Raw genomic sequence first — 16,295 nt, 5'->3', positions numbered from 1 at the left:
ATGTAGCTGTTACTAGGGGGCATAAGTATAAGGTTCATGGTGGGAGATATAGGAGGGATGTATGAGGTAGGTTCTTTACTCAGAGAGTGATTGGGGTGTGGAATGGACTGCCTGCTGTGATAGTGGAGTCGGACACTTTAGGAACTTTCAAGGGGTTATTGGATAGGCACATGGAGCACACCAGGATGATAGGGAGTGGGATAGCTTGATCTTGGTTTCGGACAAAGTTCGGCACAACATTGTGGGCCGAAGGGCCTGTTCTGTGCTGTACTGTTCTATGTTGTTATTACTGGAGCGTAATTGGAAAAGTCTTTCGATGCAGGTTCAGTCACCTCCCAGCACACAATCTGCGCCAAAAAAAAACACCTCCGTGTTGTGAGACTAAATCTTAAAAACTGTTGCTGTGAACTCCGTTTCCAAGCTTCACATACCTTCTCTATCTCCCTCGTATCAGCTGTCCTTCTCTCCTCCCTTGGACCCCTTTAACCTGTTCATCCATTCACTGACTAGGTAGTACGGGGGTAGGGTGAGGTGGCACAGTGGTTGGCACTGCTGTCTCACAGCGCCAGGGATCTGGGTTTGATTCCCAGCTTGGGTCACTGTCTGTGCAGAGTCTGCGCGTTCTCCCCGTGTCTGCGTGGGTTTCCTCCGGGTGCTCCAGTTTCCTCCCACAGTCCAAACATTAGGTGGGTTAGGTGGATTGGCCATGCCAAATTGCCCCTTAGTGTCAGGGGGACTAGTAAGGTAAATATATGGGGTTATGGGGATGGGACCTGGGTAGGATTGTCGTCGGTGCAGACTCAATGGGCTGAATGGCCTCCTTCTTCAGTGTAGGGTTCTATAGTAGGATAGTTAGGGTGGGATGGAGTGGGATTAGGTAGCGAGTGATGGGATGGAGTGGTATGGCGGGGGGGGGGGGGAGGATGCAGTGAGGTGTGATGCATTGGGGTGGGAAGTGGTGAGATATTTGGAAAGGGAAAGGTTGAATGCCTTTGCGATCTATATTCTCCCTCTCCCCAGTCATCATCTTCTCCCTCTCGAATCTGTGTTTTTTCTCTCTCTCCCACACTCTCTCGTTTGCTCTCTCTCTCTCACCAGAGGCTGCAGGGGAGGCGATGGCCTAGTGGTATTATTGCTGGTCTATTAATGCAGAAACTCAGCTAATGTTCTGGGGACCCGGGTTCGAATCCCGCCACGACAGATGGTGGAATTTGAATTCAATAAAAAATATCTGGAATTAAGAATCTACTGATGACCATGAAACCATTGTCGATTGTCGGAAAAACCCATCTGGTTCACTAATGTCCTTTAGGGAAGGAAATCTGCCATCCTTACCTGGTCTGGCCTACATGTGACTCCAGAGTCACAGCAATGTGGTTGACTCTCAACTGCCCTCTGAAAAGGGGTGACTATGAATGGGCAGTAAATGCTGGCCAGCCAGCGACGCCCATGTCCCACGACTGAATATGGAAAAAATCTTTCTCTCTCTCAATTTGTTTGATGTGTAAGGGCAGCAGTTGTGTTCAGGGTGTGCTCAGTGACAGCCTTTATTGAACTGGGTTCATGATATCCGCCTCCAGAGGCAGCCTCGTGGCATAGTTACGTGACGACAGGAAACTCGAGGTCTCAATCAGACAGGAAACATTTCAAAACCCAAACATCTCCCTTCTAATCATAAATCAAGCTGCAAACACCCCCTTTATATCTCAAACAACACCCCCCTTTTCCCAGAGTAGAAAAGACACATTGGGAGGCACGGTCTTGTCTACCTGAGTTACCCAAGGTTCCAATTATACACCCACACTTCTCATACATTAACAATGTACCAGTCAGTGAAGTGGAAAGGCAATCCTCTACTTCCTAACTAACCGGCTTCCCACTGTCATGTGACAACGCCATGAGGCTGCCTCTGGAGGCAGACATCTTAAGATTAGTTCAATAAAGCCTCTCACAGAAACAAACTCTGAACACGGCTGTTGTTCTTGGTGTGCACTCTTTCTCTCTCTCTCTCTCTCCAGATTGCGATTGTTCTCTCTCCCTTTCTGCTGCACTCTCTTTCTCCCCATCCCGCATTCTCTCTCTCTCTCCCTCCATGCCTGCACTGGAGGCTCTGTTTATGCTGACAAAACCTGTAATCACAGCGGTCATCGTGAAGAAAAGTTACTCAAACCTTGTTGTAACTGCGTCCCGCTGACTCCTTGTCACTAGGCCTCAGGGCCTGCAGTTGGGCGTCAAGAATATCCAGCAACTGTTCCATCAGCTTGACGGAGGAGCTAACATCACCGGCATAGATGGGGCCTCTGGTGTGACGGGACAGCTCATTCGCAATATTAGCTGCATTCTCTCCACTCTTAATCTGCGGGGACAAGGAAGATCCACGTCAGAAAAAATCAGCCGTTGTTCCTTGCTGCGTCCTATTTATGAAATGGTGGATGTGAATCACAGACCGAGTAACTCACCAACCTGCGGCCTCGGGGACCCGTCTGGGTTCTGAGTGCGGCCCACAGGATATTGCCTGGAATTTTACCGTCCTGTCCGCCACGGGAATCGGAGAGGGCGAAGGGACAGAAAGACAATGGGAAGGTTCCACTGACCTCAGGCAGGAGTTTACGGTTTCGGGACAAGCGCGACTGCAAAAATCCCACCCATTTTGTTGGCCGTTTCCCACGCCACGTTCCGCTGATTTCCATCCGTGTAGTTTTTTTTTCCAGTCTGACTGAAGTGATTCACATGTGAAGCAAAGGCAAGTGAGGTGAGGTGGGTGCTGATTGCTCACATTGACTGTGAGAGCCATGCTCTGTGTCCAAAGTGTCAATAATTCTTTTGTTTTTACCATTTGGAGTTGATAAGAGTTCCATTAATATATGAACGATTAAGCATTTTCTATAACTTGTCATGAAATATTCGGCATGCATTAGATGTATTGAATCTTACTCATGAGGTCATGGTTAGTGAACAAGCCCGATTTCAATCTTGCGACCCACTCTCTGCTCACTCACTGGCCTCGGTTAACTATCACTTCTGCCCACTCCCAGGGCCCACAGAGTGCTGTCAACTCTCCGGCTCACTCACTAACCCAGGGGATCTCAAACCTGGAAATGGGGAGGTGATGGCCGATTGGGATTATCGCTAGACTACTAATCCAGAAACTCAGCTCATGTTCTGGGGACCTGGGTTTGGCACAGTGGTTGGCACTGCTGCCTCACAGCGCCAGGGATCCGGGTTCGATTCCCGGCTTGGGTCACTGTCTGTGTGGAGTTTCTCCCCGTATCTGCGTGGGTTTCCTCCAGTTTCCTCCCACACTCCGAAGATGTGCGGGTTAGGTGGATTGGCCGTGCTAAATTGACCCTAGTGTCAAGGGGATTAGCAGGGTAAATGCATGGGGTTATGGGAATCGGGCCTGGAGGGAATTATGGTCGGTGCAGACTCGATGGGCCGAATGACCTCCTTCTGCACTGTAGGGATTCTATGAATACAGCCATGGCAGCCGGTGGAATTTGAATTCAATAAAAAAAATCTGGAATTAAGAATCTACTGATGACCATGAAACCATTGTCGGAAAAACCCATCTGGTTCACTAATGTCCTTTAGGGAAGGAAATCTGCCGTCCTTACCTGGTCTGGCCTACATGTGACTCCAGAGCCACAGCAATGTGGTTGACTCTGAACTTTCCTCTGAAATGGCCGAATGAGCCACTCAGTTCAAGGGCAACTAGGGATGGGCAATATTCGCTGGCCCAGCCAGCGACGCCCATGCGACCATGGATTAATAAGGTGAAAGGGTGAATCGTGATGGCAGCTGAATGGGAAATTTGATATCCGTGAGGCTTTTTTTGGTTCGAGGAGTGCCCAGCTGCTTATTTACACTGACAAAATAATTGTCTCTCTGGGGCACAACGTGGCAAAGGCTGAATGGCAGCGGGGCCTGGTATCTCAAGCTGCTGAAAGCTCCTGGCTTCTTCCTGATGATGGAAGCGAGCAGTGGGCTGGTACCCCCTTGACCCGGCCTAGACTGGCGTAGCAAAGCCTGTAATCTACCGACCAAGAAGGGGGCACCGGTGGGTAGATGCTGCCCACAATCCTGAACTCAGAAAGATGAATCACACTAAGCTTCTCAGAACATAAATTAAGAACAGAAGAACTAGGAGCAGGAGTCGGCCATCTGGCCCCTCGAGCCTGCTCTGCCATTCAATAAGATCATGGCTGATCTTTTCGTGGACTCAGCTCCACTTACCCGCCCGCTCACCATAACCCTTAATTCCTTTACTCTTCACAAATGTATCTATCCTTGCCTTAAAAACATTCAATGAGATAGCCTCAACTGCTTCACTGGGCAGGGAATTCCACAGATTCACAACCCTTTGTGTGAAGAAGTTCCTCCTCAACTCAGTCCTAAATCTCCTCCCCCTTATTTTGAGGCTATGCCCCCTAGTTCTAGTTTCACCCGCCAGTGGAAACAACTTCCCTGCTTCTATCTTATTTATTCTCTTCATAATCTTCTATAAGATCTCCCCTCATTCTTCTGAATTCCAATGTGTATAGCCCCAGTCTACTCAGTCTCTCCTCATAAGCCAACCCTCTCAACTCCGGAATCAACCTAGTGAACCTCCTCTGCACCCCCTCCAGTGCCAGTATATCCTTTCTCAAGTAAAGAGACCAAAACTGTACACAGTACTCCAGGTGTGGCCTCACCAGCACCTTATACAGCTGCAACATATCCTCGCTGTTTTTAAACTCCATCCCTCTGGCAATGAAGGACAAAATTCTATTTGCCTTCTTAATTACCTGCTGCACCTGCAAAGCAACTCCTTGTGATTCTTGCACAAGGACACCCAGGTCCCTCCGCACAGCAGCATGCTGCAATTTTTTACCCTTTAAATAATAGTCCATTTTGCTGTTATTCTTACCAAAATGGATGACCTCACATTTACCAACATTGTACTCCATCTGCCAGACGCTCACCCACTCACTTAGACTATCTATATCCCTTTGCAGACTTTCAGCGTCCTCTGCACACTTTGCTCTGCCACTCGTCTTAGTGTCGTCTGTGAATTTTGACACACTACACTTGGCCCCTAACTCCAAATCATATATATAAATCATAAACAATTGCAGTCCCAACACTGATCCCTGAGGCACACCACTAGTCACTGATCGCCAACCAGATAAACACCCATTTACCCCCACTCTTTGCTTTCTGTTAGTTAACCAATCCTCTATCCATGCTAATACATTACCCGTAACACTGTGCACCTTTATCTTATGTAGCAGTCTTTGGTGCGGCACCTTGTCAAATGCCTTCTGGAAATCCAGATACACCACATCCACAGGTTTCCCATTGTCCACTGCACATGTAATGTTCTCAAAGAATTCCACCAAATTAGTCAAACATGACCTTCCCTTCATGAACCCATGCTGCATCTTCCCAATGGGACAATTTATACCCAGATGTCTTGCTATTTCTTCCTTGATGATAGATTCAAGTATTTTCCCTACTACAGAAGTTAAGCTAACCGGCTTATCGTTACCCGCCTTTTGTCTACCTCCTTTTTTAAACAGTGGCGTCACATTTGCTGTTTTCCAATCTGCGGGAACCACCCCAGAATACAGCAAATTTTGGTAAATTACCACTAGTGAATTTGCTATTTCCTCCGCCATCGCTTTTAGTACCCTGGGATGCATTCCATCAGGACCAGGAGACTTGTCTACCTTTAGCCCCATTAACTTGCCCAACACAACCTCTTTCGTGATAATGATAGTTTCTCGGTTCTCACCTGCCATAGCCTTCCTGTCATCAATTTTTGGCATGTTATTTGTGTTTTCCACTGTGAAGACCGACACAAAATACCTGTTCAATGCCTCAGCCATTTTCTCATTTCCAGTTATTACATCCCCCTTCTCATCCTCTAAAGGGCCAATGTTTACTTTAGCCACTCTTTCTCATTTTATATATTTGTAGAAACCTTTGCTATCTGTTTTTATATTCTGAGCGAGTTTACTCTCATAATCCATCTTACTTTTCTTTATAGTTTTTTTCGTGGCTTTCTGTTGACCTTTAAAGATTTCCCAATCCTCTCGGTTCCCACTAATCTTTGCCACTTTGTATACATTTTCTTTCAATTTGATCCCTCCTTTATTTCCTTAGATATCCATGGCTGATTATCCCCTTTCCAACAGTCCTTCCTTATCACTGGTTATACTTTTGCTGAGCACTGTGAAAGATCGCTTTGAAAGTCCTCCACTGTTCCTCAATTGTCCCACCATCAAGTTTTTACTCCCAGTCTACCTTAGCCAACTCGTCCCTCATCCCATTCTAGTCTCCTTTGTTTAAGCACAAGACACTGGTATTGGATTTTACCTTCTCACGCTCCATCTGTATTTTAAATTCAACCATTACTGTGATCGCTTCTTCCGAGAGGATCCCTAACTGTGAGATCATTAATTATTCCTGTCTCATTACACAGGACCAGATCTAGGATAGCTTGCTCCCTCGTAGGTTCCATTACACACTGTTCAAGGAAGCTATCGCGGATACATTCTATGAACTCCTCCTCAAGGCTACCTTGACCGACCTGGTTTGACCAATTGATATGTAGATTAAAATCCCCCATGATAATTGCTGTACCAGTTTTACACGCATCAGTTATTTCTTTGTTTATCTCTCGCCCCATCATGATGCTATTATTTGGTGGCCTATAGACTACGCCTATCAGTGACTGTTTCTCCTTACTATTTCTAATTTCCACCCAAATAGATTCAACCTTTTTTTTCCACAGAACCTATATCATCTCTCACTACTGCCCTGATGTCATCCTTAAATATCAGAGCTACACCACCTCCCTTACCCTCCTGTCTGTCCCTCCAAACAGTCTGATACCCCTGGGTATTTAACTCCCAGCCGTGACCATCCTGCAACCATGTCTCTGTAATGGCCACCAAATCATACTCGTTCGCAATGATTTGTACCGTCAAATCATTGGCCTTGTTTCGAATGCTACGAGCATTCAGATAAAGTGCCCTTATGCTAGTTTTTGTACCTTCTTTTTGCATTCTAATTTGAATTCTTATCTACGAAGGGGGCAAAGCATTGAATGTTACAACACACAAGATGGCCATTCGGTCCATTATGCCAGAAAATGCTATCCCGCCTCCCTCCCATTTGTCCCTCAGGAGCCCTGCCTCTTTCCCCTTTCCAAATACTTACCTAATTTCTTTCCCAAATGTGCTTCCGCCGTCTTTTCAGACAGCACATTCCAAATCACAACAGGTATTAATCGCTAGACTATTAATCCAGAAACTCAGCGAATGTTCTGGGGACCCGGGTTCGAATCTCGCCACGGCAGGTGGTGGAATTTGAATTCAAGACAAAAAAAATCTGGAATTAAGAATCTACTGATGACCATGAAACCATTGTCGGATAAACCCATCTGGGTCACTAATGTCCTTTAGGGAAGGAAATCTGCTGTCCTTACCCGGTCTGGCCTACATGTGACTCCAGAGCCACAGCAATGTGGTTGACTCTCAACTGCCCTCGGGTAACTAAGGATGGGCAATAACTGCTGGCCCAGCCAGCGACACCCTTACACCAAAATTTAAAAAAAATTGGCCACCTTAAAATAAATCTCCCCTCTCCCCCGCCGGTGATTCTTTTGGCATTTTTGTCTTAAATCTCGGCCCTGTGATTACTGACCGTTCCCACTGGTAGAATTTCGGCTGGTGTCGGGATTTTCCGATCCTGCTTTGGCATTTTGCGTGGCTTGCCCATCCCGTCGCCATGGGAACTGGGTTGCAGTCGGCGGGGGTGGGGGGGCGGGGGGGGGGGTGGTCTCGCCATCAGCGGGACCGCAAAATTCCTGGGTTGGGATGGAAAATCCAGCCCCTCTTTTCCACTCGCCACCTCGGCTGCCAGACCCGCTGGGTACATTTCCAGCCCTTTCCACTGTTTAGAGGTTTCTAGCTCGGATCCTGCCGGGCCTTCTCGTTGCCTTTTGGGGAATAATAATACTTTGAGCTCGGACAGATCAGAACTTGTTATCTTTAACTCGCTGCCTTAGATATGAGAAGGACCGGTTTGAAGTGGTTCCTTTGCACATCTGTTGATCTCAAGTGCAGCCGTGAAACGTGTCTCCCGCCCCCCACCCCCCCGGAACACTTACATACAACAAACTAGTTCCTTCAAGTTCAATTGCTAGCTCCCCACAAATATTCAACTGGTAAGTTCAACAAACAATACCAGAGCCCCAAGTCTCTCTTTGCCACGGTTACCTTTTGTGCCACCTGGTTTACCCAGGGCGAGGTACAGTTGCTGAGATCTGGCCCTCTTGGGCTCCAGAGGCCGAGGGAAACCAGGCAGAGGTAGGAGGCGATACCTGGAGCACAGAGAGAGATGGTTATAACAGGTAGATGGGTCGTTTCCACACTTGTACTCCTGCCTCAAGTGGCTAATTAGTGGCGCCATAGACTTCGCTCTCCAAAGAGTTAACACACAATCATGATATTACTGTCGCAATTACCAATGCATGCTTGGCCACTGCATTAGGGTGGCACGGTGGCACAGTGGTCAGCACTGCTGCCTCACAGCGCCAGGGACCCGGGTTCGATTCCCGGTTTGGGTCACTGTCTGTGCGGAGTATGCACATTCTCCCCGTGTCTGTGTGGGTTTCCTCCGGGTGCTCCGGTTTCCTCCCACAGTCCGAAAGACGTGCTGGTTAGGGTGCATTGGCCGTGCTAAATTCTCCTTCTGGTACCAGAACAGGCGCCAGAGTGTGGCGACGAGGGGAATTTCACAGTAACTTCATTGCAGTGTTAATGTAAGCCTACATGTGACTAATAATTAAACTTTAACTTTAACTTCACAATGTTCCAGCTGTTTCCAGTCTTTCCCTCAACCTGCTGCCCTGGTTGCTTTAGGCAGTTGGAGTGTTGTGGGTTAGGAAGGGGCCGACGGGGGAGCCTTGGAAAGTTGCTACAGTGCATTCTGCTGATCGATCGCAGACAGTGCAGGAAGTGGGGAATCGATACGGGACAGTGCAGGAAGTGGGGAATCGATAGCGGACAGTGCAGGAAGTGGGGAATCGATACGGGACAGTGCAGGAAGTGGGAAATCGATAGCAGACAGTGCAGGAAGTGAGGAATCGATACGGGACAGTGCAGGAAGTGGGGAATCGATACGGGACAGTGCAGGAAGTGGGGAATCGATACGGGACAGTGCAGGAAGTGGGGAATCGATACGGGACAGTGCAGGAAGTGGGGAATCGATAGCAGACAGTGCAGGAAGTGGGGAATCGATACGGGACAGTGCAGGAAGTCGGGAATCGATACGGGACAGTGCAGGAAGTGGGGAATCGATACGGGACAGTGCAGGAAGTGGGGAATCGATAGCAGACAGTGCAGGAAGTGGGGAATCGATACGGGACAGTGCAGGAAGTGGGGAATCGATACGGGACAGTGCAGGAACTGGGGAATCGATAGCAGACAGTGCAGGAAGTGGGGAATCGATACGGGACAGTGCAGGAAGTGGGGAATCGAGTGCAGACAGTGCAGGAAGTGGGGAATCGATACGGGACAGTGCAGGAAGTGGGAAATCGAGAGCAGGAAGTGGGGAATCGATAGTAGACAGTGCAGGAAGTGGGGAATCATTACGGGACAGTGCAGGAAGTGGGGAATCGAGTGCAGACAGTGCAGGAAGTGGGGAATCGATACGGGACAGTGCAGGAAGTGGGGAATCGAGAGCAGACAGTGTAGGAAGTGGGGAATCGATACGGGACAGTGCAGGAAGTGGGGAATCGATACGGGACAGTGCAGGAAGTGGGGAATCGAGAGCACCCAGTGCAGGAAGTGGGGAATCGAGTGCAGACAGTGCAGGAAGTGGGAAATCGATAGCAGACAGTGCAGGAAGTGGGAAATCGATAGCAGACAGTGCAGGAAGTGGGGAATCGAGTGCAGACAGTGCAGGAAGTGGGGAATCGATACGGGACAGTGCAGGAAGTGGGGAATCGATACGGGACAGTGCAGGAAGTGGGGAATCGATACGGGACAGTGCAGGAAGTGGGAAATCGATAGCAGACAGTGCAGGAAGTGGGAAATCGATGAGGGACAGTGCAGGAAGTGGGGAATCGATAGCAGACAGTGCAGGAAGTGGGAAATCGATACGGGACAGTGCAGGAAGTGGGGAATCGATAGCAGACAGTGCAGGAAGTGGGGAATCGATACGGGACAGTACAGGAAGTGGGGAATCGATAGCAGACAGTGCAGGAAGTGGGTAATCGATACGGGACAGTACTGGAAGTGGGGAATCGAGAGCACCCAGTGCAGGAAGTGGGGAATCGAGAACAGACAGTGCAGGAAGTGGGGAATCGATACGGGACAGTACAGGAAGTGGGGAATCGATACGGGACAGTGCAGGAAGTGGGGAATCGAGAACAGACAGTGCAGGAAGTGGGGAATCGAGTGCAGACAGTGCAGGAAGTGGGGAATCGATATTGGACAGTGCAGGAAGTGGGGAATCGATACGGGACAGTGCGGGAAGTGGGGAATCGATAGCAGACAGTGCAGGAAGTGGGGAATCGATACGGGACAGTGCAGGAAGTGGGGAATCGAGTGCAGACAGTGCAGGAAGTGGGGAATCGATATTGGACAGTGCAGGAAGTGGGGAATCGATACGGGACAGTGCAGGAAGTGGGGAATCGAGTGCAGGAAGTGGGGAATCGATATCAGACAGTGCAGGAAGTGGGGAATCGAGTGCAGGAAGTGGGGAATCGATAGCAGACAGTGCAGGAAGTGGGGAATCGATAGCAGACAGTGCAGGAAGTGGGGAATCGATACGGGACAGTGCAGGAAGTGGGGAATTGAGTGCAGACAGTGCAGGAAGTGGGGAATCGATAGCAGACAGTGCAGGAAGTGAGGAATCGATACGGGACAGTGCAGGAAGTGGGGAATCGATACGGGACAGTGCAGGAAGTGGGGAATCGATAGCGGACAGTGCAGGAAGTGGGGAATCGATACGGGACAGTGCAGGAAGTGGGAAATCGATAGCAGACAGTGCAGGAAGTGAGGAATCGATACGGGACAGTGCAGGAAGTGGGGAATCGATACGGGACAGTGCAGGAAGTGGGGAATCGATACGGGACAGTGCAGGAAGTGGGGAATCGATACGGGACAGTGCAGGAAGTGGGGAATCGATAGCAGACAGTGCAGGAAGTGGGGAATCGATACGGGACAGTGCAGGAAGTCGGGAATCGATACGGGACAGTGCAGGAAGTGGGGAATCGATACGGGACAGTGCAGGAAGTGGGGAATCGATAGCAGACAGTGCAGGAAGTGGGGAATCGATACGGGACAGTGCAGGAAGTGGGGAATCGATACGGGACAGTGCAGGAACTGGGGAATCGATAGCAGACAGTGCAGGAAGTGGGGAATCGATACGGGACAGTGCAGGAAGTGGGGAATCGAGTGCAGACAGTGCAGGAAGTGGGGAATCGATACGGGACAGTGCAGGAAGTGGGAAATCGAGAGCAGGAAGTGGGGAATCGATAGTAGACAGTGCAGGAAGTGGGGAATCATTACGGGACAGTGCAGGAAGTGGGGAATCGAGTGCAGACAGTGCAGGAAGTGGGGAATCGATACGGGACAGTGCAGGAAGTGGGGAATCGAGAGCAGACAGTGTAGGAAGTGGGGAATCGATACGGGACAGTGCAGGAAGTGGGGAATCGATACGGGACAGTGCAGGAAGTGGGGAATCGAGAGCACCCAGTGCAGGAAGTGGGGAATCGAGTGCAGACAGTGCAGGAAGTGGGAAATCGATAGCAGACAGTGCAGGAAGTGGGAAATCGATAGCAGACAGTGCAGGAAGTGGGGAATCGAGTGCAGACAGTGCAGGAAGTGGGGAATCGATACGGGACAGTGCAGGAAGTGGGGAATCGATACGGGACAGTGCAGGAAGTGGGGAATCGATACGGGACAGTGCAGGAAGTGGGAAATCGATAGCAGACAGTGCAGGAAGTGGGAAATCGATGCGGGACAGTGCAGGAAGTGGGGAATCGATAGCAGACAGTGCAGGAAGTGGGAAATCGATACGGGACAGTGCAGGAAGTGGGGAATCGATAGCAGACAGTGCAGGAAGTGGGGAATCGATACGGGACAGTACAGGAAGTGGGGAATCGATAGCAGACAGTGCAGGAAGTGGGTAATCGATACGGGACAGTACTGGAAGTGGGGAATCGAGAGCACCCAGTGCAGGAAGTGGGGAATCGAGAACAGACAGTGCAGGAAGTGGGGAATCGATACGGGACAGTACAGGAAGTGGGGAATCGATACGGGACAGTGCAGGAAGTGGGGAATCGAGAACAGACAGTGCAGGAAGTGGGGAATCGATACGGGACAGTGCGGGAAGTGGGGAATCGATAGCAGACAGTGCAGGAAGTGGGGAATCGATACGGGACAGTGCAGGAAGTGGGGAATCGAGTGCAGACAGTGCAGGAAGTGGGGAATCGATAGCAGACAGTGCAGGAAGTGGGGAATCGATACGGGACAGTGCAGGAAGTGGGGAATCGAGTGCAGGAAGTGGGGAATCGATATCAGACAGTGCAGGAAGTGGGGAATCGAGTGCAGGAAGTGGGGAATCGATAGCAGACAGTGCAGGAAGTGGGGAATCGATAGCAGACAGTGCAGGAAGTGGGGAATCGATACGGGACAGTGCAGGAAGTGGGGAATTGAGTGCATACAGTGCAGGAAGTGGGGAATCGATAGCAGACAGTGCAGGAGGTGGGGAATCGATACGGGACAGTGCAGGAAGTGGGGAATCGATAGCGGACAGTGCAGGAAGTGGGGAATCGATACGGGACAGTGCAGGAAGTGGGAAATCGATAGCAGACAGTGCAGGAAGTGAGGAATCGATACGGGACAGTGCAGGAAGTGGGGAATCGATACGGGACAGTGCAGGAAGTGGGGAATCGATACGGGACAGTGCAGGAAGTGGGGAATCGATACGGGACAGTGCAGGAAGTGGGGAATCGATAGCAGACAGTGCAGGAAGTGGGGAATCGATACGGGACAGTGCAGGAAGTGGGGAATCGATACGGGACAGTGCAGGAAGTGGGGAATCGATACGGGACAGTGCAGGAACTGGGGAATCGATAGCAGACAGTGCAGGAAGTGGGGAATCGATACGGGACAGTGCAGGAAGTGGGGAATCGAGTGCAGACAGTGCAGGAAGTGGGGAATCGATACGGGACAGTGCAGGAAGTGGGAAATCGAGAGCAGGAAGTGGGGAATCGATAGTAGACAGTGCAGGAAGTGGGGAATCATTACGGGACAGTGCAGGAAGTGGGGAATCGAGTGCAGACAGTGCAGGAAGTGGGGAATCGATAGCAGACAGTGCAGGAAGTGGGGAATCGATACGGGACAGTGCAGGAAGTGGGGAATCGAGAGCAGACAGTGTAGGAAGTGGGGAATCGATACGGGACAGTGCAGGAAGTGGGGAATCGATACGGGACAGTGCAGGAAGTGGGGAATCGAGAGCACCCAGTGCAGGAAGTGGGGAATCGAGTGCAGACAGTGCAGGAAGTGGGGAATCGATAGCAGACAGTGCAGGAAGTGGGAAATCGATAGCAGACAGTGCAGGAAGTGGGGAATCGAGTGCAGACAGTGCAGGAAGTGGGAAATCGATACGGGACAGTGCAGGAAGTGGGGAATCGAGTGCAGACAGTGCAGGAAGTGGGGAATCGATACGGGACAGTGCAGGAAGTGGGGAATCGATACGGGACAGTGCAGGAAGTGGGGAATCGATACGGGACAGTGCAGGAAGTGGGAAATCGATAGCAGACAGTGCAGGAAGTGGGAAATCGATGCGGGACAGTGCAGGAAGTGGGGAATCGATAGCAGACAGTGCAGGAAGTGGGAAATCGATACGGGACAGTGCAGGAAGTGGGGAATCGATAGCAGACAGTGCAGGAAGTGGGGAATCGATACGGGACAGTACAGGAAGTGGGGAATCGATAGCAGACAGTGCAGGAAGTGGGTAATCGATACGGGACAGTACAGGAAGTGGGGAATCGAGAGCACCCAGTGCAGGAAGTGGGGAATCGAGAACAGACAGTGCAGGAAGTGGGGAATCGATACGGGACAGTACAGGAAGTGGGGAATCGATACGGGACAGTGCAGGAAGTGGGGAATCGAGAACAGACAGTGCAGGAAGTGGGGAATCGATACGGGACAGTGCGGGAAGTGGGGAATCGATAGCAGACAGTGCAGGAAGTGGGGAATCGATACGGGACAGTGCAGGAAGTGGGGAATCGAGTGCAGACAGTGCAGGAAGTGGGGAATCGATATTGGACAGTGCAGGAAGTGGGGAATCGATACGGGACAGTGCAGGAAGTGGGGAATCGAGTGCAGGAAGTGGGGAATCGATATCAGACAGTGCAGGAAGTGGGGAATCGAGTGCAGGAAGTGGGGAATCGATAGCAGACAGTGCAGGAAGTGGGGAATCGATAGCAGACAGTGCAGGAAGTGGGGAATCGATACGGGACAGTGCAGGAAGTGGGGAATTGAGTGCAGACAGTGCAGGAAGTGGGGAATCGATAGCAGACAGTGCAGGAGGTGGGGAATCGATACGGGACAGTGCAGGAAGTGGGGAATCGATAGCAGACAGTGCAGGAAGTGGGGAATCGATAGCAGACAGTGCAGGAAGTGGGGAATCGATAGCAGACAGTGCAGGAAGTGGGGAATCGATAGCAGACAGTGCAGGAAGTGGGGAATCGATAGCAGACAGTGCAGGAAGTGGGGAATCGATAGCAGACAGTGCAGGAAGTGGGGAATCGATAGCAGACAGTGCAGGAAGTGGGGAATCGATAGCAGACAGTGCAGGAAGTGGGGAATCGATAGCAGACAGTGCAGGGAGTGGGGAATCGATAGCAGACAGTGCAGGGAGTGGGGAATCGATAGCAGACAGTGCAGGAAGTGGGGAATCGATAGCAGACAGTGCAGGAAGTGGGGAATCGAGAGCACCCAGTGCAGGAAGTGGGGAATCGATACGGGACAGTGCAGGAAGTGGGGAATCGATAGCAGACAGTGTAGGAAGTGGGGAATCGATACGGGACAGTGCAGGAAGTGGGGAATCGAGAGCACCCAGTGCAGGAAGTGGGGAATCGATACGGGACAGTGCAGGAAGTGGGGAATCGATACGGGACAGTGCAGGAAGTGGGGAATCGAGAGCACCCAGTGCAGGAAGTGGGGAAACGAGAGCACCCAGTGCAGGAAGTGGGGAATCGAGAGCACCCAGTGCAGGAAGTGGGGAATCGATACGGGACAGTGCAGGAAGTGGGGAATCGATACGGGACAGTGCAGGAAGTGGGGAATCGAGAGCACCCAGTGCAGGAAGTGGGGAAACGAGAGCACCCAGTGCAGGAACATAACTTTTTTGTGCTGACTGTGGGGTGATTTCTCACGAAGATCAGCGCATATCACTCGCCGGAAACAATTCGAAGCAGTTTATTTCTCACTGAAGCTGGCCTCATACCTTTTGTTCCTTTGGGGCAGGGCCGCTCCACCAGGACCCCTTGCTGCGTGGACGGCCATTTAATGCCTCTGGCCTCTGTGGCTTCGCAGTACCTCTGCGGCGATGGCAGTTGGTTGGATAGAGGTGTCCGCCTGGTGCTGGGGACATTGGGAGTGATGGGTCTCTGCTCGGGCACCAGCTGGTTAATTGCGCCCACGGCGATGGTGCTGAGGGGAGCTTTCCTGGTGGTGGTTGTCGTGGTGACCAGGGTTGGCTTTGCCACGGCCATGTTGCTTGTGGAAGCCACCGTGACTTGTGCTGAAAGAGAAATGCTCGTCAGTTTGTATCTGCGGCAAATGATCAGATCAAAGTACAGAAAATAGACACTGAAATTAGAATCATAGTATCCCGACAGTGCAGAAGGAGGCCATTCGGCCCCTTGAGTGTGCATCAACACAATCCTACCCAGGCCCTATGTCCATAACCACATGCATTTACCCTAACTAGTTCTCCTGACATTAATGGGCAATTTAGCATGGCCAATCCATCTAACCTACACATCTTTGGACACTAAGGGGCAATTTAGCATGGCCAATCCACCCAACCTACACATCTTTGGGCTGTGTGAGGAAACCTGAGCACCCGGAGGAAACCCACACAGAGGGGAGAACGCGCAAACTCCACACAAACAGTCACCCGAGACCGGAATTGAACCCGGGTCCCTGGCGTTGTGAGGCAGCAGTGCTAACCAGTGTGCCACCGTGCCGAGCAAGGCACAGAAGACAAGAATGACTTTGTCCTTA

General features: G+C 50.8%; 1 protein-coding gene across 1 annotated transcript in view; it reads right to left on the bottom strand.

Moving 5' to 3' along the window:
- The window catches only part of LOC144486426 (adhesion G protein-coupled receptor L1-like), a gene marked incomplete at its 5' end in the record, with an annotated part of 221,516 nt that overhangs the window by 143,230 nt on the left and 61,991 nt on the right, over positions 1 to 16,295 (bottom strand). The window contains 3 exons of the mRNA XM_078204462.1: positions 2,171 to 2,356; positions 8,265 to 8,368; positions 15,514 to 15,810. Of these exons, the coding sequence (XP_078060588.1) occupies positions 2,171 to 2,356; positions 8,265 to 8,368; positions 15,514 to 15,810 (587 nt within the window). The remainder of the gene's footprint in view (positions 1 to 2,170; positions 2,357 to 8,264; positions 8,369 to 15,513; positions 15,811 to 16,295) is intronic.

Source organism: Mustelus asterias, unplaced genomic scaffold (assembly GCF_964213995.1).
Source record: "Mustelus asterias unplaced genomic scaffold, sMusAst1.hap1.1 HAP1_SCAFFOLD_335, whole genome shotgun sequence".
In the NCBI taxonomy this organism is placed as follows: domain Eukaryota; kingdom Metazoa; phylum Chordata; class Chondrichthyes; order Carcharhiniformes; family Triakidae; genus Mustelus; species Mustelus asterias.
The sequence above is the reverse complement of the archived record's forward strand: the minus strand, read 5'-3'. Positions and strand labels throughout refer to the sequence as shown.